Source organism: Heterodontus francisci, chromosome 35 (assembly GCF_036365525.1).
Source record: "Heterodontus francisci isolate sHetFra1 chromosome 35, sHetFra1.hap1, whole genome shotgun sequence".
Lineage (NCBI taxonomy): Eukaryota > Metazoa > Chordata > Chondrichthyes > Heterodontiformes > Heterodontidae > Heterodontus > Heterodontus francisci.
Window position 1 is genome coordinate 33,346,561 of NC_090405.1, and position 23,707 is coordinate 33,370,267.

At 44.3% G+C, this 23,707-nt stretch overlaps 1 protein-coding gene across 3 annotated transcripts in view; it reads right to left on the reverse strand.

Moving 5' to 3' along the window:
* Window positions 1-23,707, reverse strand: part of dapk2b (death-associated protein kinase 2b) — a 160,287-nt gene that overhangs the window by 56,778 nt on the left and 79,802 nt on the right. For 2 of the 3 annotated variants that reach the window (XM_068015278.1, XM_068015280.1), the window contains exon 3: window positions 14,756-14,977. The exons of the other annotated variant lie outside the window; for it this stretch is intronic. In XM_068015278.1, coding sequence (XP_067871379.1) covers window positions 14,756-14,977 — 222 coding nt within the window. The remainder of the gene's footprint in view (window positions 1-14,755; window positions 14,978-23,707) is intronic. 3 annotated transcript variants of the gene reach the window in all.

The window sequence follows — 23,707 nt, forward strand, 5'->3', positions numbered from 1 at the left end:
ATACAGTGCAGCAATCTATCATCACGGTCACATCTTGCTAAGAGATGTTGATACAGCACAAGGTTTTTCAGCAATATATAGATCATTTAAACACTGGTAACAAAATACCACTGGATTTTGCCCCTTAACGTGAAAAATTCCCACACTTCATCTAGGTTAAGAACAAGCAGATTGTATTTATTGCTGCACAGCTGAAGGGCGACGGGTACAGAGTGGGGAGCCAGTCTTGACTGCTCCAGGACATCACCCTGGCCCCATAAGAGGGTAAGTGGGGCAAAGGAAGACTTGGCACTTCGTAAGGAAGTGCCCTTGGCATTGCACAGATGGCAGGGAGAGTGGACACAGTGCTCAGGCATTGAATGGGGTCATCACCCCCCTGGCATCGTGGGGGGGGGGGGGGGGGGGGGGAGCGGGGTGGAGAACAGCAGGGGGCAAGGCTGCCAATTACGATAGGGCAGCCTCCTGTCTAAAAGGAAGGCTGTAGCTGGCATTGGGTGGACGACTTTCAGATTTTGGGCCCAGTGGCGATGAGGGGCAACACCTTCCGCAGGAAGGGCGGAACCCCAAGGAGCAGGATGCACGGTAGAGGAAAGAGGGTCAGGACAGCAATGGAGGACATACCCTCACCGTACGATCCACTGCCGAAGGAGCTACCTGGAGATGACCAAGACCCAGTGCAGCAGGAGATTGTAACTCTCCAGGCAGATGGACACAGACAGCTGTGCCCTTATCACCGAAGACCTCTCAGTTCGCAGCACTGGTCGCCATGCACTACCAGTAGTTGTACAATTGCTTTAAGAACTCAGTATGCTAAGGAGCTAAGTATCAGGATGTAGTCATGTGACTAGTAGCCATTGACTCTCTGCACTGTAACATTCGGGACAAAGGTTCTGTATATAGTTTGCTCTGTATTGTATATACTAGTTTAGCTGTTGTTAAACCCTCTAGAGATCTTCAAGGAACTGAATCCACATACCTCATTGTGTTGCTTAAGATAACACAAAGAATCTCATGACACCAGTGGCCATCAAAGTCAATGTGCCTTGAACATCTTCGCTTCTGGCTCCTTCCAAGGATCAGCTGCGGACCTTAGTGGCATCTTGCAAACAGCTACACACCCCTGCATCTCGCTGGTCACCGATGACCTCTTTGCCAGAGCGGGACAGCACATTAATTTCACGATGGATGTGGCAGGACATCATTGATTGCACCCATGAGGCCATCAAGGCACCGAGTGACCGGCCAGTGAGATTTATCAACAGGAAGGGTTTCAACTCCCTCAATATCTATCTGGGTCTGTGACCAGAAAAAGAGCTTCCTCCATGTATATGCTCACTTTCCTGGCAGCTGCTATAACTCCTTCATCTTCCACCAATCCAGGCCGACTCAGATCTCCACTCTAACCCCCAAAGTCTGTGGATGGATCCTAGGGGAGAAGGGATATCCCTTGAAGACATGGTTACTCACCCCTTTACAGGAGTCCCAGTAGAGGCACAGAGGCAATATGACCGATGCCCTATTCAGTAGGACAACCATTGAGCTAGCCATTGGGCTTCTTAAGATGTGTTTCCAGTGCCTGGACCTGTCAGGTGGTGCCCTCCAATACCCTCCTGCAAGGGTCTCGGTCATTGAGGGGATCTGCTGCATTCTCCATAACATGGCCCTCCAGAGAGGTGTAGACCTTGAGGATGGTGAAGTCCCAGAAGGAGTCAGCTAATCAGGGGAGCAGCAGGAGCAGGAGGTAAGAGAATAGGAGGAAGAATTGGAGGCAGAGGGCGATGATGCTGAACAGAGGTACTTCAGCTGCATGACAAGGTGGCCTCCTCCCAGGAAGAGGACCTCCCTCCTCTCCCTCATGGTTCCAACATCAGATCCAGGTTGGCATCAGTTAGGTGAGGGACAGCCGTGCCCCGGGCACCAGGCCTCCAGTTCCCCTGTGACATCTTGCTTCCCTCCAGTGAAGTGGAAGGTTTTGGCACAATCAGATGATTTCTCCCTTAGGACAACCAGCAGTCTCAGTGATGGCTGCCATGCGGAATTGAAATCAGTCTGACTCTTCATCTGACTCACCTCCATTCCGGTCCCCAATGGCTCTCAGTGGACAGAAAATCTGTCTCCATATCAATTAAGGGCTCATCCCCGCAAAAATCTTAAATTTAGTCAGTTTCCCACCGGAGATGGGTTTCTGACCCGAAAATAAACCCCGTTTCTGTTTCCCGCCTCCATGGCAAAACTTCAGCCATATGACTCTGCATCACGCTGCCTGTTACCAAGTCATTGAGGAAACTAATTGCCCAATTGTAGATATTAGCATAAATACTTCACCCACAAAATAGGCAGATCATTTTTCTATAAGATAAAATACACCCTTATTTCTCAGTGACCTGGTGCTCATTAAATCTGGTAATTTTGCAGTTAGGTCAAAATGACACAAGCAGTGACTCTCAGCAAAGAAGCTGCATTCCTAGGAGGTCCAGGACATTACTGCAGCCCTGATACTCCACCCAACTTCCCCACAAGCACAGCTCCCTGCTGGGGCACCAGATCATGGAATCTTCTACAAGATGTCTTCTTGCTAAGAGGAGATCAACTCAGAGAGCAGCATCCCATCTGTTCATGTTCATCAACTCCCATTGAAGGGGATATACTTTCCATTAATAGCAGGACAAGTTAGACACAAGTGCTCTAAATTATAATGCTGTGATATCTCACCTTGTCCTACACCTCGTCTCATCTTTAAAATCCTCATTCTTTGCTGTCCACTCTCCCAAATGCTACCCAGAGTTTCTCACCAAGATAGCCTCTCTCCTTTCCTCTTTCAACCTCTGTATTCCTCAACCTCAGTGGTTTCAATCTGTGCTTGCAAACCCTTTCCCCATCTTCAAACAACCTTTCCTCACCAGGGTTTAAAAACTGTGTCACCTTCTTTTTCCACAATTTTATGTTTGAATCTAGCTCCATCCCTTCCACACACTGCGAATGGCATCCTCGCATGCCTCTCCTCTATTGTCCAGTTCAATGGGACTGCCCTCACTTGGCTTCATTCTTACCTATCAGATTGTATGTCCAGCAATGCCTTCCATTCCTGCTCTTCACCGAACTCAAAACACCCCAAGGACCTCTCCCTCCTACTTCTCATCTACATGCTACCCCTTGACATCATCCACAGATTATGGGTCAGCTTCCCCATGTACACTGGCGGCACTCAGCTCTACCTCCCCATGTACTCGGGCAGCACCCAGTTCTACCTCCCCATGTACTCGGGCAGCACCCAGCTCTACCTCCACATGTACTCGGGCAGCACTCAGCTCTACCTCCACATGTACTCGGGCAGCACTCAGCTCTACCTCCCCATGTACTCGGGCAGCACCCAGCTCTACCTCCCCATGTACTCGAGCAGCACCCAGCTCTACCTCCCCATGTACTCGGGCAGCACCCAGCTCTACCTCCCCATGTACTCGGGCAGCACCCAGCTCTACCTCCCCATGTACTCGGGCAGCAGCCAGCTGTACCTCCCCATGTACGCTGGCGACACCCAGTTCTAGCTCCCCATGTACGCTGGCGACACCCAGCTCTACCTCCTCATGTACTCGGTCAGCACCCAGCTCTACCTCCACATGTACTCGGGGAGCATCCAGCTCTACTTCTACATGTACTCAGGCAGCACCCAGCTCTACCTCCCCATGTACTCGGGCAGCACCCAGCTCTACCTCCCCATGTACTCTGGCAGCACCCAGCTCTACCTCCCCATGTACTCGGGCAGCACCCAGCTCTACCTCCCCATGTACGCTGGCAACACCCAGCTCTACCTTCGCTCCTAAATCAGCTTGTGTTGTCAGATTGCTCATCCAACATCCAGTCCCAATGAGCCATAATTTCCTCCAGTAAAAGGCTGAAGCCATTGTCTTGGAACCCCACCACAATCTTCGTACCATTGTCACCAATTGCATCCCCCTTCCTATCTCAGGTGAATCAGACTTTGTGCTAATTGATATGCTATTTCACTCTGAGCTGAACTTTCAACTTTGCATCCTCTTCATCACAAAGACCACGTATTTGAACTCTGTCATATAACCCACCTCCCCTCCACCTCAGATCATCTGCTGCTGAATCTGTTGTCATTTCTAGACTTGACTATTCCAATGCTGCCCTGGCAGGCCTCCCATCCTCCAGCCTCCATAAACTTCAACTCATCCAACATCTGCTTCCCATAGGTTATCCTGCGCCAAGGCCTCCTCACCGACATACATTGGCAACCTGTCTGCCAACGAATCTAATTTAAAATTCTCCTGTTTAAATCCCTCCATGACCTTGCATCTCCTGGTGACTTCCTCCAGCTCTCCAAACACCCTCCCCCATCACCCAAGAATTTCCTGTTCTTCTGATTCTAGCTCGTTCATCCCATCTTTCCCCAACTCTCTGTGATGTCCTTGGGAAGAAGCAGTAAGATTCAGCCAGAGTCAGAAAGAAACAGAACTGCTGCACATGCTGTTAAAACATGGATTCCTTTACTCTTTTTCAGACTCCCTCTGCCAGTATCTGTGTATATGGTAGCCTTATGTGGATAATATGCACAGTGCAATACTCAATACACTACACTCCTCAGTTAGGACTCTCCATAAAACTCAGCCCTTTGACTAAGCGGTTTGTCACCTCTCCTTCAACTCCTCATCCATTTTTGTCTGTTTAAGTATCTATGGAGCTTCTTATGTTTTTCTATGTTAAGGGAGCTCTATAAATGCAAGTTGCTGTAAAAATATAAAGAACGTATGGGCAATATGATTTCAGCACTCCCAAAACATTCTTATCTGGGAGATCAAATCACAATAAAATTGCTTGCGTTTCAGACTTATTCTTGTCGAATGTATCTGGACCCTTCATATAATTTTATTACCACTCCCTCCCTTTATCTTTTAAGTAATGTTTGTATTATTAGATGCACGTTATATTCCTGAGTCAGTCATATCACAAACAAACAAACAGTCATTTCACCACTGAAGGTTGATGTTCTTCTCGTTAGCAACAACGGTGAGGTAAATAACAATTTGCTTAAGTTATTTACAGTCAAAGTACAAACACCACAGGTACAGGTTCCTTAACAGTACTGGAATTATAGGCTTTGTCAATCATGCACCGATTAGCCCATTGGTTACACAGCTGCAATTTTCTGCCCTTCCCTTTCCTGGATTTTTTTTATTGTAGCCATTTGGCAACAGTTCAGCAAATGTGTCACACTCCTCACAGATCTGCACACCTGGTGCCCATTCAATACCGGACATCATTCCGGTCAATGCTATCATGCAATTTGTAGTAAAGAGGTGTGGAAGGCTGGCCAAGCCCTCAGATTTTATCTTGCTTCGAGAGAAATAACTGGCTGCTACCTTTTCCCCGTATAACAAGAGTGACTGCAATTCTAAGTAATGCAATGGTTCTGAAACTTTGGGACATCCCAAGGATGAGAAGGACATTACAGGAATGCAACTTGTAGAAGAACCAAGACTCAAACATGCACCTTCCCGTGACTCAGGTAAGGAACACAGAATCACACAGCCCGTCGTGCCTGTACCAGCTTTTTGTAACAGCTCTCCAATTAGTCCCACAGCCCTGCTCTTTTCCCATAGCCCCGTAAATTCTCCTTTTCAAGTATGTATCCAATTCATCTTTGAAGTTACGATAGAAACTGCTTCCACCACCTTTCCAGGCATAATGTTGCTTAAAGTGGTCACAGGAACAAGAATCCATGTTCCATCACTCAACAGTAGAGTACATTAGAACTGTTTTTTCCTGAGATGTTTTACTGGGCAACAATTACATTAAAATTTACTGAGCAAAGATTGAAAATTTATGTTAAGGCACAACATATAATAAGAGTTATTCAATTCGGAGAACTTTCACTAATGCATGAGTTGCGGGGTGAGGTGAGAAACAGAGGTCTGGGTTTCCCCATATGATTTGGAGTTTTAACTCAATCGCGGTGACTTTTGGCCCTGACAGGTTCCCTGCAGGGAAGTCAGCCTGACTGACAGGCTTGGCTTCTAGTCAGTCTAGAACAGTCCGAAGGATGCTGCAGCACTAGGTAGGTCTGATGCCCGACCCCCACACCCCCCTCCCCCAACCCCGCCCCCAAGGTGGGGGAGGGGGTGGCTGATGGTGGGGAAGCTTGTGGGTCCAGGAAGAAGCAATCCTGCTGTGAAGGGACTTACCTTTTCCCCACCAAGGCCGTCGTTGCCTTGCTAGAGCTACTGGGTTTCTTCAAGGCCCGAGAAACCTCAGCCTTATTAGCATATCTACAATGCCAACACCCATCCTGGGATGCGTTGGCTTCCCCCTGACCCTTGGCCGCCTCAGTAAAACCCAGAAATCAGCTGGCTGGAGCCAGCTCCCCAACAGACACAGAATTTTGTGCCCATTAACCCCCACCAGCTTTAAAATCCCCCTACGTCTATATTATTTAAGCTGATCTTTATAATCAGGAATGTACAGGACAGGAAAAGGGAGCTTAAACATTCTGTCAAGTTCAAGTCATCAACATTAGCCCTGGACAGATGGTGGTACTTGTTTAGTTTTGGCTCCACATGAGTTTTTACTTCCTCTTTGTGCTCAGAGTTTAGTTAGTCAAAACCAGTCACCAGTTAATTTCCTTCTCTTTATTTGCTTCTCTTTAACATAAATCATGGAATCTTACGCCACAGAAGGAGGCTATTCAAAATTTGAAATAGTGACCAATTAATTCCACTCCCTGCTTTTCCCTGTAATCCACAATTGGATTAAGTTAATTCATGAATTTTCTGAAATGAAAGGACTGTTACAGTTTGGGCTTTTTGCCCCCCCCCCCCCCCCCCAGTGCTTCTGTCCAATTTTCATGGCAATTCCCATAAAGAATTCCTTAATAAGCAATTCCCATAAGTCTTCCATCGAACAAAATCTGCAGGCCTAAACGTGCCATGTATGGATCAACATATCTAGGTCATTATACAGCTCACAGGAATATATGTGGGATTCCCACTGAATTCCCTCAGCCCTTCCAAAAGGCAGTCAATGATAAGCTGTAAGACCAACATGTAAGGCTAATTTCATCAGGTTTTCTTTTGAACAAGGTCAGCATAATACTCAGCAATGGGCGAGAAATTAGGCTCGTTAGTCCCCACTTTAGAACTCCAAAATTGCGCCTGCAGTATGCGCACACTTTGGGGCAAATTGTGCCTGATGCCATATTGGTGAGAGCGTCAGCGTGTGCAGTGAATGTCCGCCAGAGGTATACAGAGCAGGCAGATAGTGACATCAACACCAGTGGTGCCACTTTGGAACTCAACATGGCTGGTGAAAGGCTACTGACTTTCAGTGGAGGAGACAGCAGATGGCCTTGGAGGACGAGCGAGAAGCTCTGGCTCTCGAAGGCCTGGCTGCCGACTACAGGTTAGCTTTGACTGGTACTAGGGAGTTACGATTTTGAGCACCTCGCTGATGCATGAAGCCAATGAACTGCGAGGTTATGTTGGCTGCACACAGCAACCATTCAAATGAGCAGGCAGCACAAAGTTAGCATGCTGCCTGTATTACAACGAATGGCCGCAGGCCTAATCTTACACTGTAATTCCCATGCCCCTTTTCATGGGCTATCCAAATTCATCTAGACTCAGTTTATTGAATCGGATTTGTAATAGAATTCTTGAAACAGTTGGGTTTGACTGGTTATATCTGCAAAATTAGACAATGCAAATTTCAGTTCACTACCAGAGTTCAAATACTGTTGGCAGAACAAAGTTTAATACCATAGCTGCAAGTTATGCTTTGGGTCAGTAGAGGAGAGGCAGAAAGAAAATTGGGGATGTGAGTGAAGGAATATCAGGCTGCAAATCAGCTATTGAGTCCATCAAAAACGCAGTCCCGTGGTGGAATAATCATTTCATTCCAGTAGAAAAGGCAGTGCAAATTAATTAGAATGGATAATATGCTTAAAATGTGAAGCTAACCTCATTAACTCCCTATTAAACCCCACTGACATTTTAATATGTTGGAATAAAGGGTGCTTACATTTTGAACTATTTGTCTCCTTTTTACATATATATTACCCAAAATCTCAGCCTACGATAAATCCTGCATCAGAAATAAATTGGTAACCACACGCTAGGGGCTACAGAAACATACAGCACAGAGAGAGACCATTCAGCCCATTGTCCCCGTGTCAGTTTGATAGCTCGAACCAAACCGTCCCATTTCCCTGCTCTTTCCCCATTGCCCTGCAGATTTTTCCTTTCACGTCTCTATCCAATTCCCTTTGGAAGTTCTTATTGAATCCACTTCCACTGCCCTTTCAGGGCCCTCTTTCTTTCTGAGGAGGAGTTAAATGCCCATTTTTATTTAAAAAGTCATTCCTAGCCACTGGGTGAACGTTAGGAATGCAGCAAGTAAAAGTAAAACCAGATTTTGCCAGTGGGCATATCTGCCACCACAACCTACTCTGTAATAATGATCCTTCTATAAATGTTAAACTGCTACTTAACTGGTATGCGCCTGAAAGTTTGGTAATTGGATTGGATATACTGCATCAACCTTGGCTCAGTGATACTACTCTCACATCAGAGTCAAAAGGTTGTGGGATCCAGTTGACCACATAGTCTTGCCTGACACTCCAGAGCTGCACTGTCAGAAGTGCCATTTCTGCATTAACCGGAGGTCCCATCTGCAAACTCTCAGTATAACATATCACTTGAAAGACGTCTGTAAAAAGATCCTGCGCCATTATTCAAGGAGTAGGAAAGTTCTCTTGGTGTCTGGCTAAGATTTATTCCTTGGTTTATTTATTTAGAGATACAGGCCCTTTGGCCCACCGAGTCTGTGCCGACCAACAACCACCCATTTATACTAATCCTACATCAACCCCATATTCTCCTACCACCTAACTACAATGGCCAATTTATCATCAACCTGTAAGTCTTTGGCTGTGGGAGGAAACCAGAACACCCGGCGGAAACCCACGCGGTCACAGGGAGAACTTGCAAACTCCGCACAGGCAGTACCCAGAACTGAACCCGGGTCGCTGGAGCGGTGAGGCTGCAATGTTAACCACTGCGCCGCCCTTTGGTTAACAGCACCAAATCAATAATCTCATAGCTGTTTGTGAATACAAATTGGCAATTGCAATATAACAAAGGCGTCAAAAATAATTAAATCGGCTCTGAAACACTTTGGGATATCCCAAAACCATGAAATGTGCTCTATAAATGCAAGTTCTCTCTGCCAAAAAAATGATAACAATCTGCTTTATTCAAGTTTGTTGTGCCTTATCCCAAATGTATTTTCAAAAACAATGCACATTTTTAAAAAACTGTATACCATTCTAAACAAAAATTGAACAAGGCCTTTCAACTCCTCCTCCAACATTGAATGAAGCTGTAATTGCTTTATTAGCATATTGTACAAAGGACTTAAATTTTCATCATTTAGCCTGTTTATTTGGCATTAGATATGAATGAGTTGACTTTGAGTACCCAGCAAGTTAGATTGATTGAATAAAAAAAAAAATGCTGGAAATACTCAGCAGGTCTGGCAGCATCTGTGGAGAAAGAAGCAGAGTTAAAGTTTCAGGTCAGTGACCCTTCATCAGAACTGACAAATATTAGAAATGTAAAAGGTTTTAACCATGTAAAGTGGGGGGCGGGGGTGGGGCAAGAGATAACAAAAGAGAAGGTGTAGATAGGACAAGGTCACAGAATAACTGACCAGAAGGTCATGGAACAAAGGCAAATGGTGTGTTAATGGTGTGGTGAAAAACAAAGCGTTAGTACAGACAGGGTGTGAATTGACTGTAAAGCACAAAGCACTCCAAGCACAAACATTAAAACACAGAAACAGTGGGGAGGCACAGTAAAAACAAACTAAACAAATTTAAAAAAAACTAAAACTAAATAACCAAATAAAAAAGAAAAAAGAACTAAATATAAAAAGTGGGGGGGGGGGGGGGGGGGGGCCGTCATACTTGGAGGAAGTGAGTGGAGTTGAAGGAGAAGTTGTTCAATTTGAGAACAAGTTCAGCCAGGCGGAAGAGAGTGGTGGTGGATGGGGACTGGTTGGGCCTCTGTTCAAGGGAGAAGCAGAGAGCCCTCAAACCGTCCTGGTGGGGGATGGCGGTGTAGAGAGATTGGACGTCCATAGTGAAGAGGAGGCAGTTGGGGCCAGGAAACTGGAAATTGTCAAAATGACGTAGGGCATCAAAAGAGTCACGGATGTAGGTGGGAAGAGACTGGATCGGGGAGAAAAGATAGAGTCAAGGTAGGAAGAAATAAGTCCAGTGGGGCAGGAACAGGCTGAAACGATGGGTTTGCCATCTGTTTGTGGATTTTGGGAAGGAGGTAAAAGCGGGCTGTCTGGGTTGCGGAACTATGATGTTGGAAGCTGTAGAGGGAAGATCCCCAGAGATGAGATGAGATCAGTGACAGTTCTGATGTTCGGTGGTGGGGTCATGGTCCAGGGGGAGGTAGGAAGAAGTGTGTGAGAGTTGGTGCTGAGCCTCTGCAAGGTAGAGGTCGATACGCCATACAACAACAGCACCACCCTCATCTGCAGGTTTGATGACAATGTTGGGGTTAGACCTGAGAGAATGGAGTGTGGCAAGCTCAGAGGGGGGTAGGTTAGAGTGAGTTAAGGGGGCAGAGAAATTGAGATGGCCGATGTCTCGCCGACAGTTCTCAATGAAAAGATCAAGAGCGGGTAAGAGGCCAGAGGGAGGGGTCCAGGTAGAGGGGGAATGCTGGAGGCGGGTGAATGGGTCTGCTGGTCGTGGGGAGGGCTCCTGGTCAAAGAAGTGAGCACGGAGGTGAAGGCGACTGAAGAAGAGCTCAACGTTATGCCGAGCATGAAATTCATTGAGGTGGGGGCGTAAGGGGATAAAACGGAGTCCTTTGCTGAGTACAGAACATTTAGCGTCAGAGAGCGGAAGGTCAGAGGGTATAGTGAATACACGGCAAGGGGTCAGATCAGAAGGGGTGGGGTCAGAGGGCAGTGAACGGGAAGATTTTTAAGTTTGTTTCTACTGTGCCTACCCACTGTTTGTTTTTTAATGTTTGCACTTGGAATGCTTTGTGCTTTACAGTCAATTCACACCCTCTCTGTACTAATGCTTTGTCTTTCACCACACAATTAACATACTGTTTGCCTTTGTTCCATGACCTTCTCTGTGACCTTGTCCTATCAACACCTCTTTTGTTATCTCTTGCCCCATCGCCTACTTTACTTGCTTAAAACCTTTTGCATTTCTAATATTTGTCAGTTCTGATGAAGGGTCACTGACCTGAAACGTTAACTCGGCTTCTCTCTCCGCAGATGCTGCCAGACCTGCTGAGTATTTCCAGCATTTCTTGTTTTTATTCAGGTTTCCAGCATCTGCAGTATTTTGCTTTTAGATTGATTGAATGTTGGCGATGGAACAAAAAGCAAAATATATAAAAGGCTGTCTTCTAATGGGGCAGTGGAGATGGTTGGTTTGGATTTGTCATGTCTCACTTGTTGTTTACACTATTAGATGATAGATGTTAGTACTTGTATATTGTGATTGCCCAATGTATTGCTCACAGTAAACTGGAGGATACAATAATTTATAATGAGGGGGATAAATCATACAATGTATTATTATAGAATATAAGTGATCCACTGTATGACTGCTAATGAATAAAGAGCATTTTGTGTCTCCTTCTGTGATGCTGTGTTCTTCTCTATCTCTGGCCATCTCTGACTATCCATTTACCTCTTTTGTTGTATCTGCCTCTCACTCATCTGTAAATCTCTGCATCTCTCTACTCCAGTTTCAGCTGTGGCTCAGTGGGTAGCATGCTCACTTGAGTCAGAAGTTTTATGGGCTCAAGTCCCACTCCTGGACTTCAGCACAAAAATTCATCAAGGCTGTCGCTCCAGCGCAGAAGTGAGGGAGCGCTGAATGGTCAGAGGTGCCGTTTTCCAGATGAGACGTTAAATTGAGTGTTAAATCTCAAGTGGACGTAAAAGTCCCCATGGCACTATTTCAAAGAACAGCAGGGGAGTTATTCCTGGTGTCCTGGCCAATATCTATCCCTCAATCAATATATTTATTTATTTAGAGATACAGCACTGAAACAGGCCCTTCGGCCCACCAAGTCTGTGTCGACCATCAACCACCCATTTATACTAATCCTACATTAATCCCATATTCCTACCACATCCCCAACTTCCCTCAATTCCCCTACCACCTACCTATACTAGGGGCAATTTATAATGGCCAATTTACCTATCAACCTGCAAGTCTTTGGCTGTGGGAGGAAACCGGAGCACCCGGCGAAAATCCACGCGGTCGCAGGGAGAACTTGCAAACTCCGCACAGGCAGTACCCAGAATTGAACCCAGGTTGCTGGAGCTGTGAGGCTGCGGTGCTAACCACTGTGCCGCCCCAAATATCAGTAAAACAGATTATCTGGTTGTTATCACATTGCTGTTTGTGGGGACTTGCTGTGTGCAAATTGGCTGCTGCATTTCCTACAACAATAACTACACTTCAAAAACGTACTCTATTGGCTGGAAAGCACGTTGGGACATCCTGTGGTCATGAAAGGTGCTATATAAATGCAATTCTTTCTTTTACTCTCTCCATTTGCAAGTCTCTCCTGATAACTTGCCTCTTCTGTTTGAATCACACACGTCCATAATCTAATTGACCAGCAGAGCAGGCTAGAGAGGCTGAATGGCCTCTACCTCTCAGTCCTCCCTCTGCCTCTAGGAGTTGAGAAGGACTGGAAAGTGTGGCATCTGGTCACATTTGTGGTAGGGAGCAGGTGGCAGGACAGAGCATCTAGAATGGACGTGGGAGGTGAGAATGCAGCTCTGGCTGCTACAGTGGCTGCACGCTGTCAGAATTTATGAGGTCCCTCGGGCCTCCTCTGGCATTCAATTAAATCATGGCTGATGCGCACCTCAAGTCTAGTTTCCCCACCTCTTATCCATATTTCTCGATACCCTGTCCTAAAAAAAAATCTCAGTCCTGAAAACTCTAATTGTTTCCCCCAAAGATCTGAGGATGCTGGGAAGAGTGTTCCAGATTTCTACTACCCATTATGTGGAAAAAGCACATCCTAACTTTGCTCCTGAATGGCCTAGCTCCATTTTTAAGATTATGTCCCTTGTCCTTGATTCTTACACCAGAGGAAATCTCTGCATCAAATCTGTCAAATCCTCCCAGCATTTTAAACACATCAATGAAGTCAATAATTATTGATGTCTGGAACGGCAAAGTACACAATGGTGTATGGGATAGGAAGCTGGGTGAAGTATGAGCATAGGTAATAGAGGGCAGTAAGGCTGCAGCTATAGCTGCAATTCAAGATTCTTGCAGAAAAGCTCAAAGTTTAAGCATAATATAGCTTTATTTTTAGTTGAAGTAGTCCGAAGGATATTCAAAATATATTTGGAGGGCTCTGATTGGTTCTGCTTTTGCTTATTATTATTATTGGTAGCTGTTGCAGACAGCCGATCGTTGATTAGAAGTTTTTCAAATTGCTCATTGATAAAAGTTTTAATTTCCACTTGCTACATTTTCATTGGTATGTTGCTATTTTATGGATATGAAATTTTCGCCCTCCCAATTTCAGGAAATTTGCATACAGAGAAAGAGACAGGCAACAAATGAAGCATGATGTTACAACAAGAATTGTATTTACGTAATGCCTTTGACATTAAAGGTGTAATCATACAAATGTGAGTGCTCCAAAGAGGGAGCAATTGGAAAAGGTGGAGAAAAGCTTGGACAAAGAGGCGTGGCATTAAGGTGCATCTTAAAGGAGTGGGATCTGGAGAAAGGCAAGGGCTTACGGAGGGATTTCCAGAGCATGGGGCCAAGGTAGACGGGGCACGTTTCAAGGTCCAGGACTACGTGCTGAGGGACGCACTAAAGCTTGGCACAGCCTCCGCAAAGGTTCAATGGGGAAAGGCCACTGCGTAAGGCTCTCCTGCCATAGTATACCAAGGGGCTGGAACCCGTGTAAAACCCCTCGGGCTGTATGCACCAAAATATGTTTGACGTGTAATCTAAATGTACATTGTAAATATGACCTGAATTGGCAAGTCTAGTGAGGCACCTCATGTACTGTCTTGAAAGAAACGGATCTGTATTGTACTTTATTCAATGTCCAATTTAAATTGTTACGTAACGTATTTTTACACAATTTATGAATAAAGAATATTTTTGGGAAAAAAGCACACATCATCTTCAAGGTTACTAATTTACAAGTTAAGAAGAAAAAGCATTTTAAAAAATGAAACCTGAAAATACTCCCATAATACATTGGTGATAGAAGTGTGATTTCATTTTCTGTTACAATAGTGTCCCTAATTAGTCATGACGTGCAACAGCATATCCCCACTACTCATCTCAAGCAATGTCATAGGAGATCTAATAGCTTAGAGAGAGAGAAAAAAAAGAGAAAGGTAGAAAAGAGGAGAAAGGGAAAGAGAGGGAGAAAAAGAGAGAAAAAAAAGACAGAATTGAAGAAATGAGGAAGAATATTTAATTTTAACATTTTAATTACAGTGACTATCTTTTACGCTAGAGACAAATACCTTTATGTTGATTTGTGCTGAGTTGATTGCTGCTGTTCACTACCACTGACAGAAATAATTCTCGACACTAAGGGAGTTCTATTTCAGCAACTCATTGTTCAGGATAATTATTACTATCCTTCCTGTTCAGATTTTCTTTACCCAACTAACAGAAAAGGAAATCCTTTTCACTCACAGTTCCAGAATGAGGACAACATCTGTTTTATTCTCATAGACGTCGTGTAAGGTGATAATATTTGGGTGCTGGATCTGTTGCAGGATGTTCACCTCCCGTTCAATTTCCTCACGTCTCACTCCCCTCCGACTGGCTCGAACCTGCCGCTTCTTAATAAACTTTGCTGCATATTCAATCCCAGTGCTCTTCTCACAGCATTTCTTCACGATAGCAAACTGGCCACTACGTTGTCAGAAAAGCAAAGTAAATATAGTTAGAAACAAATCTGATCTGCTGATATATTAATAGTTTATCTTCTGATGCAAACCTATCAACACATATGCAAATGTCAGCTTGGCTCAGTGATAGCGATCTAGAATCAAAGTTAGGAGCTCAAGTTCCACTCCAGGACTTGAGTGCAAAAATCTAGTCTAACTCTTCGCTGCAGTTCTGAGGGAGTGCTGCTTTGTTGGGAATGTCATTTTTCAGGTGAGATGTTAAACCAAATGTAAAAGGAACAGGAAATTCACTTGATGCCCTGGCTACCATTCTTCGCTCATCATAAAATAGATTGGCCACAGGACTTGCTGGACAAAAAAAGACCAAGAACCATCTAATGGTAGTCACATGATACAAGAATAATGGAGTTGTCTGTTCTATTAAAGAAAACCAGGTGGTGAAGGATAGAACTGCAGCCTAATCTTTACACACTTTATATGCTTTATTTATCGCAATGCACGTTACTAACATGCACCTTCAAATATATAGGAGCACAAGTGAGTTCCTAGTTAATGCCCACTCACGGAATATAATTAAACACACAACTAATATACAATTAACACAGTTGACTAATTATAGCAATCAATCTCTATCAATTAGTCTACAACAGACTCAGACATGAGACAAGGAAAACCCCAGTGATGAAGAGCTTTGGGAACCACAAGTCCAAAGTCACGCATTTTCCTCCCAAGCCATGCTACACTTACCACAAGTCATGACTCAAGTTACTCATATTGGATCCCAAAATGACATTTGATTTGGGTTTGTGGCTGCTGTGATTGCTTCTCTATATAAATACAGGTTCTTTTTTCAGACAAGGAGTTTACCATTGTTGTAATGTACTAAAGTGGCATCTAAAAAAATTGCAATACATTTATTTTTCTTATGGGATATGATCTATGACTTAAAAATTACCCAGGAAGATACTAAAATGGACAGAATACACCATTGCTAAAACAAATCCATTTTTAAAGGAGTATTCTCCAGGAGGGTCAAATCTTGGTGTTGACTGGGCACCACAATCAGGCAATTGGCACAACACATACATTGATGCTTGGTTACTGAAGTAAAAATTACAATTTCACTCTTGCCTTCGATCCTATCACTTATGTTCTTTCTTGCCCAACTTTTCTCTGGCTCTGTACTTGCTTAAAAGCTGTTCATCCCAAACATCTCCCAGTTCTGATGAAAGGTCAACGGCCCGAAACGTTAACTCGGTTTCTTTTTGCCTAACCCGGGTGTTTCCAGTATCTTGTTTTTATTACAATTTTAAGGAGGTTTGTTTAAGTTACACCGAGGGTTCTGCAATTTCCCCTTGTTTTTGGAGAATTGAAAAAGTTGACCAATATCATTGTTGAGCCAAAGAAAATGCTGATAGGTTGCACAAAGAAATAACCTGAAACATTGATTTCTGGCAATACCTTGCAGACAATAAGTGAAAATATAGTAGTGTTAAATGCAAAATTAAGGATGGGCTGAATTTTAATCGTGCACCGTGTTCCTCGGCGGTCTTCCAACACAGAAGGGCACGAGGAGCCCCCATGATATTTCACGCGAGGGCTCATTTAAATAGTGGGGGCGGAGTGGCCGCCCCCGATGACCTGTAGGGGCGGCTTCCATGTCCCCGGCAACGACATCCGGCACCACTGCGCAGGCGCCATTTTTAAAGGGCTTTAAGCCCTTAGAATTATTCTTAATTTTTAAAAGTGCAGCAGTGTTAAATTTTTATTAAAAATTAAGATGTGGATTGTCCTTCCCCAAACCCCACCCCACCATGGTCATTTTAATGCCCAAAATGACCAACACATGCTTTTTTCCCTACCCAAACCTTACCTCCTAAACTTTTAACATTTGGCCTCGAACCCCTTCCCACCATTCCCACATCCAATAAAAATTGATTTCCCTGCTCCTCCACCCCTCCTGCCCTGAAATTTTTATTACACCCCACACCCCCCCCCCCACCACCAGGTTCTCGCCTCGGAACTCCGTGCGGACATCTGAAGGCGCATGGTGCACAAATGGCGGCTGAAAATCGGCGTGGGATGGCCGCCACCGGCAGGCAAGTACATTTACATCTCATTAACATTCATTTGCATAAGGAGATGAAGTGTCCGCCGCCAGGCGGCGTGGCTGGGGTGGGGGGGGGGAGGGGCGGCCGCATTGAGGTCCCCTTGCCACCAGTAATATGTGGTGGCTCCTTCTTAACGTTTCGGGTTGAGGCGGGCCTCTCCCTACAGAATTTTATTAGCCCCCGCACCACGACCCGTGGCGTCGAGGGGCCGGTAACATTCAGCCTGGCAGTTCTTTAATTGAACTGTCCCAGAGCAGTTTAACTGCTCGTATTGGTAGGAGATCAAAAAGGTTCCGTTCCTGCCTATTAAATGATGAACAAGGAACTAATGTCCTGTCTGAGAACTAATGAAATCAATTATATATAAAAGCTCTTTATCTAATAAGAGAAGTCAAATTCCACTGGAGTTCCATGTAGTGTTTTTGTACCGTACACAAATGGAGTAATTAGAGGAGCAAAACATCAGACTCACATACCATCAGGATGTGAAATGATCCTAAAAGGATCTTTGTACTGATTAGTGGCCCGAAGTTTGATGGTCTCATCACAGTCTGGTCTTAAGCTTACGACCAACTATTAAATCCGCACTCATCAGTGTCTATGGAGCCCAATGAACTCACTTCCCTATTGTTGGCTTTGAACTAGCCTGGACGCTTTAGTAACCTGTATCCCTCTTGGAAACAAGTCACCCTCAACGTTGTCTATCTCGCACTTCCTTGGTCTTCCTCAATCTCCTGTTCCATGTGCTTCTGTACTCAGGCCTCATGAAAACTACTCCAGCTGTTTCCATTTCTGAAACATGCCCAAACCATCAGAGTCGTCTTTTCTGGATCTTCTGTCGAAGCATTTGTTTCTTGTCCAAGCCATGTCCTTATTATATCATTCTTGATTCATGAGTCTTTGCATCCCGAATACTCCCAGCGTTGCTCTCCAGCAACATCAGCCTTGGCTCAGTTGGTAGCACCTTGCCTCTGAGTCAGAAGGTTGTAGGTTCAAGTCTCGCTCCAGGCCTTGAGCACAACAATCAAGATGGATGCTCCAGTGTAGTAGTGAGGGACTGCTGCATTGGCAGAGGTGCCATCTTACAGATGAGATGTTAAACTGCAGCCCCGTCTGCTCTTTAGGTGGATGTAAAAGATCCCGTTGCTCTATTTCAAAGATGAGCAGGGGAGATGTCCCCATTGTCCTGGCCTTTATTTATCCATTATTCAACATCGCAAAAAACATATTACCTGGTCATTATCACACTGATGTTTGTGGGATCTTGCTGTGTGCAAAATGTGTTCTCTACATTACAACAGTGACTACACGTCAAAAGTACAGTACGTCATTGGCTGTAAAGCACTTTGGGATGTTGGTGGTTGTGAAAAGCACTATATAAATGCTTTCTTTCTTTCCAAAAAGTCATCTCTAGCGGTTTATTGCTCATCAACTTCTCTCACCTTCTAACACTCACATCCATATAATGATAGGGCAATAACCATTGTTTCACAAACTCTTGTCTTTGTTCTTAATCTCAATATATTTAGTCTCATGTATACTTCAATTTTATCGCAAACTCTCCCGGTACCAATAGACAAAAGAAAGTGTAACAGTTTTTTTGTAGTCTGGAAACAAGCTGTTAAAGGTTAACAGGTACACAATCACCTGAAATCTTTAATGCTTCCTTTAGAAATAAGTGCGGTGAGACACAATGTCCCCACCCCCATCCACCCTTCCCAACTTTTCTAACCCATTCTCCAGAAGATGATGACTCCTGAAAGTGCCCGATTCCAATGGCAGCCAGGATCTTTGCAGCAGATTTTTTAAACATTTGTTCATGGGATGTGAGCGTCACTGGCTAGGCCAGCATTTATTGCCCATCCCCAAATGCCCATGTGAAAGTTGTGGTGAGCTGCCTTCTTGAACCACTGCAGTCTGTGTGGCATAGGTACACCCACAGTGCTGTTAGGAAAAGGGTTCCAGGATTTTGACCCAGCGACAGTGAAGGAACAACAATATAGTTCCAAGTCAGGATGGTGTGTGACTTGGAGGAGAACTTGCAGGTGGTGGTATTGCAGTGCATCTTGTAGATGGTACACACTTCTGCCACTGTGCACCAGTGGTGGAGGGAGTGAATGTTTAATGTGGTGATGGGGTGCCAATCAAGCGGGCTGCTTTGACCTGAATGGTGTTGAGCTTCTTGAGTGTTGTTGAAACTGCACTCATCCAGGCAAGTGGAGAGTATTCCATTGCACTCCTGACTTGTGCCTTGTAGATGGTGGACAGGCTTTGGGAAGTCAGGAGGCGAGTTGCTCACCGCAGAATTCCCAACCTTTGAACTGCTCTTGTAGCCACAGTATTTAGATGGGCTGGTCCAGTTCAGTTTCTGGTCAAAGGTGACCCCAAGATATTGTTGGTAGGGGATTCAGCAAACATAATGCCATTAAATGTCAAGGGGAGGTGGTTAGGTTCTCTCTTGTTGCAGATGGTCATTGCCTGGCACTTATGTGGCAAATAACGTTTGTGCCACACATCAGCTCAAGCCCGAATGTTGTCCAGTTCTTGCTGCATGTGGGCATGACTATTTCAGTATCTGAGGAATTGTGAATGGTACTGAACACTGCATTCATCAGTGAACATCCCCATTTCCAACCTTATGAAGGCGGAAAGGTCATTGTTGTCGCAGCTGAAGACGATTGGGCCTAGGATACTGCCCTGAGGAATTCCTGTAGTGATGTCCTGGGACTGAGATGATTGACCAACAACCACAACTACCTTACTTTGTGCTAGGTATGACTCCGACCTGTGGACAGTTTTCCTGATTCCCATTGATTTCAATTTTGCTAGGACTCCTTCATGCCATATTCGGTCAAATGCTGCCTTGATGTCAAAGGCAGTCACTCTCACCTCACCTCTGAAATTAAACTCTTTTGTCCATGTTTGGACCAAGGCTGTAATGAGGTCAGGAGCTGAGTGGCTCTGGTGGAATCCAATCTGAGCATCGGTGAGCAGGTTATTGCTGAGTAAGTGCCGCTTGATGGCACTGTCAATGGCGCCTTCCATCACTTTACTGATGGGACGGTAACTGGGCGGAATGAACTTGTCCACATTGCCAACTAGTCTGAGAGATTGTTCTAATTTTGGCACAAGTCTCCAGATGTTAGTAAGGAGGATTTGTAGTGTCAACTGGGCAGGGTGTACCTTTGTCATTTCCGATATCTGGGTCGATGCCAGGTGGTCCATCTAGTTTTATTCTTTTTCAGCTTTCCGTAGCTGTTTTATACAATTGAGCTGCTTGCTAGGCCATTTCAAAAGGCAGCTAAGAGTCAACCACATTGATGATCTTGAGTCACATGTAGCCCAGACTGGGTAAGAATGAAAGATTTCCTTCCCTAAAAGGACATTCGTGAACCAGATGAGTTTTTGCGACAATCCAGTAATTTCATGGTCACCATTACTGATTTTATTCCAGATTTAATTAATTAATGGAGTTTAAATTCCACCAGCTGTCCTCGTGGATTTGAACGTGTGTCTTCTGGGGCATTAGTTTGAGTCTCTGGATTACTAGTCCAGTAACATTACCACTGCACCACCATTCCCACTGATCTTTCTTCACATGCGAGCTTCAATGGTCAATGTTGGCAGGTTATTTAACCAAACCTCATCTGCAACTATACTTTTATGTTTGAAAAATCCAGGAGAAATTATAATCTACTTAGGATCTTCAATCTGAATGAATACCAATGTACAATACCAAACCATATTTCGCATACATTCCCTATTAGGTTGCTTGAAAAAGACATTTGTTCCTGAGCTTCCTCTTCAATCTAGAAATCTAATTTTTAAAAATATTGATTTCCCTTTTTACTGTGGATGGCCGGCAAAAATAAATAGTCTTATGTTGACAGTTCACAGTGGAGAATAGCTGATTGGGGAATTAGTTTGAAGTGACAACTCTGAACAATACTGATCTGTCACTGTGTTAAATTAGCCAGATACTAGTGAGTTTAACACCGTAACTGAGGAAAACTGTGAAGAATTCCTCTTGAATGAGCTTAACAGACAAAAATCATCCTTATTCTATTTTTGCTTATTCATGTTTTGAAGGAGCAAGGACAATTAGATCAGTATTAATTAAACAGTCCCAAGATAACAAGTCAGTGCTAAATGAATAGCCAGTTAGTGCTTTCTTTCAAGGTGACACTACTTCCTTCCAAAATTGGCCTTTAATGTCTGCACACAAGCCTTTCAACAGGAAGGGGACTCCAGCCCAGGAGCAGTACACTCAACTGCAGTGGTTCACAGCTACTGTGACTGACTGAAGGCATTAAACCCTGCAAAGACCAGGAAAATCAGGGCTCTTTATGGTTCAGTCAGTTATGTATCTTTTCCTTTATCTTTTGGGCCTCCTTATCTCGAGAGACAATGGATACGCGCCTGGAGGTGGTCAGTGGTTTGTGAAGCAGCGCCTGGAGTGGCTATAAAGGCCAATTCTGGAGTGACAGGCTCTTCCACAGGTGCTGCAGAGAAATTTGTTTGTTGGGGCTGTTGCACAGTTGGCTCTCCCCTTGCGCCTCTGTCTTTTTTCCTGCCAACTACTAAGTCTCTTCGACTCGCCACAATTTAGCCCTGTCTTTATGGCTGCCCGCCAGCTCTGGCGAATGCTGGCAACTGACTCCCACGACTTGTGATCAATGTCACACGATTTCATGTCGCGTTTGCAGACGTCTTTATAACGGAGACATGGACGGCCGGTGGGTCTGATACCAGTGGCGAGCTCGCTGTACAATGTGTCTTTGGGGATCCTGCCATCTTCCATGCGGCTCACATGGCCAAGCCATCTCAAGCGCCGCTGACTCAGTAGTGTGTATAAGCTGGGGATGTTGGCCGCTTCAAGGACTTCTGTGTTGGAGATATAGTCCTGCCACCTGATGCCAAGTATTCTCCGAAGGCAGCGAAGATGGAATGAATTGAGACGTCGCTCTTGGCTGGCATACGTTGTCCAGTCAGTTATGTACTAACTCACTAACCAGTCAGGGAGCTGTCGAAAACGTATCACTTTAAAAACTGAGTATTTTTGCTTGCAGAATGCCTCTCTGCCACTTCCAACGGGTAATGGCAACTGCCAAGTAGCAATTTTACTCAACTTTAAAATGAAATAAAACTCGAGGAACCATCAACTCCAATGCTGACAGTGTAGCTCAGACAGCAGCTAGGCACCTGGCAAGATGTGTGATAGGGAAAATATCAGACATCTGTGAAGGGATATTGGAGCACAGGATACATGTGCAGCCTTTTGAAAGGACTAATTGATCCAAACTTAATTGGACCCAATTTGGGTCACTTAGGCTCTGAAGTCAGTTGGCCTATCATCTCTATGTGACCATTAAAATAGATCAAATTAAAGTATTAGCTTCAACATAAGAACAAAGACTGGAGTCAGAAAAGGCCATTAGATCCATCAAGCTCACTGCATTCAGATGCCATGTCTGATTACTCCATCGTGGACTCCCTACCATGATTCCCAACCACCATGTGCGGATTCCTGATTACAGGAAGACTACATTTGTTTCTATTTCTCCTGGGTGAGGCAAATGAATGCTTTAATATCTCAATGACCCTCAATTCCCCTTTCTTAACATACATCAATGCAGTTCCCTCCCCACATTATTTACCTTTTCTGGGAGTCTGTTCAAAACACACCCATTATCTTGTGACAAAATGTTTTCTCTAATCTCTCTTCTAGCTTAAGGCTTCTGAATTTTAAATAACCTCTAATCCTTCCTGAAATGTTCAAAATAAATAGCTTGCTAACTTCAACTTAATTTCTATTTATTTTAAAAACAGGTCCCATGGATACATAAACTTTAAAAAAAAATGTACGTTCTCTCATTTTATTTAAATAATGGAAGAGCATTTTATTGTCAAACCTACTGGAAAAAAAGAACAGTATTTGGCCTCCTCAGTTTTTTGATGTGAACATTACACATTTATACGCTTTATGACTACAGTTTTTTTTATTAGCTTTGGCTTACACATCTGAACCACCAGGCTAAAGCATCACATGGTCTGACCAGAAGACTGCAGAAGCTGGTTCCCAAACCCTCGAAACCAGTTTCACTGAACAAAAGTCTGGAGGAACTGTATCTGCTTACAGGTGAAGAGTTATCAACACTGTACCAAGATATCTGGCAATCTCCTGTTGCAATCCATATAGATTGCTAAAAATCGAAATAAACTCAACTAGCAAAAGGAAATTTAGTATCCAAAACACAATAATCCAATATTCTTAAATCAAATCAGGGTTTCTACAATTCAAAAATCATGGTTACAGAAACACTTCCTTCGTTTCCAGTAAGATAAATCAGTATTAAATGCATTTTATAGCTGTCAGTTCCTGCTTTGCAATGGACAAGTAGCTGCTAAGTAGCTGAGATGTGAGCCAGGAATCAATTGGATTACAAGGTTGATCCAGTCCCACTGCTTCTCTCACAAATAACATCTACGTTTATGGGCTCAGTTCAATGGGTCTCATTAGCCCCTGTCGCACTGGGGCAAAACGGTGGGTCCAGCAAACAAACTTACTTTCCTCCCTGGGCAAAAGTAAAAATGTGGGAGCCGGTAGGGATGACAAAACATGG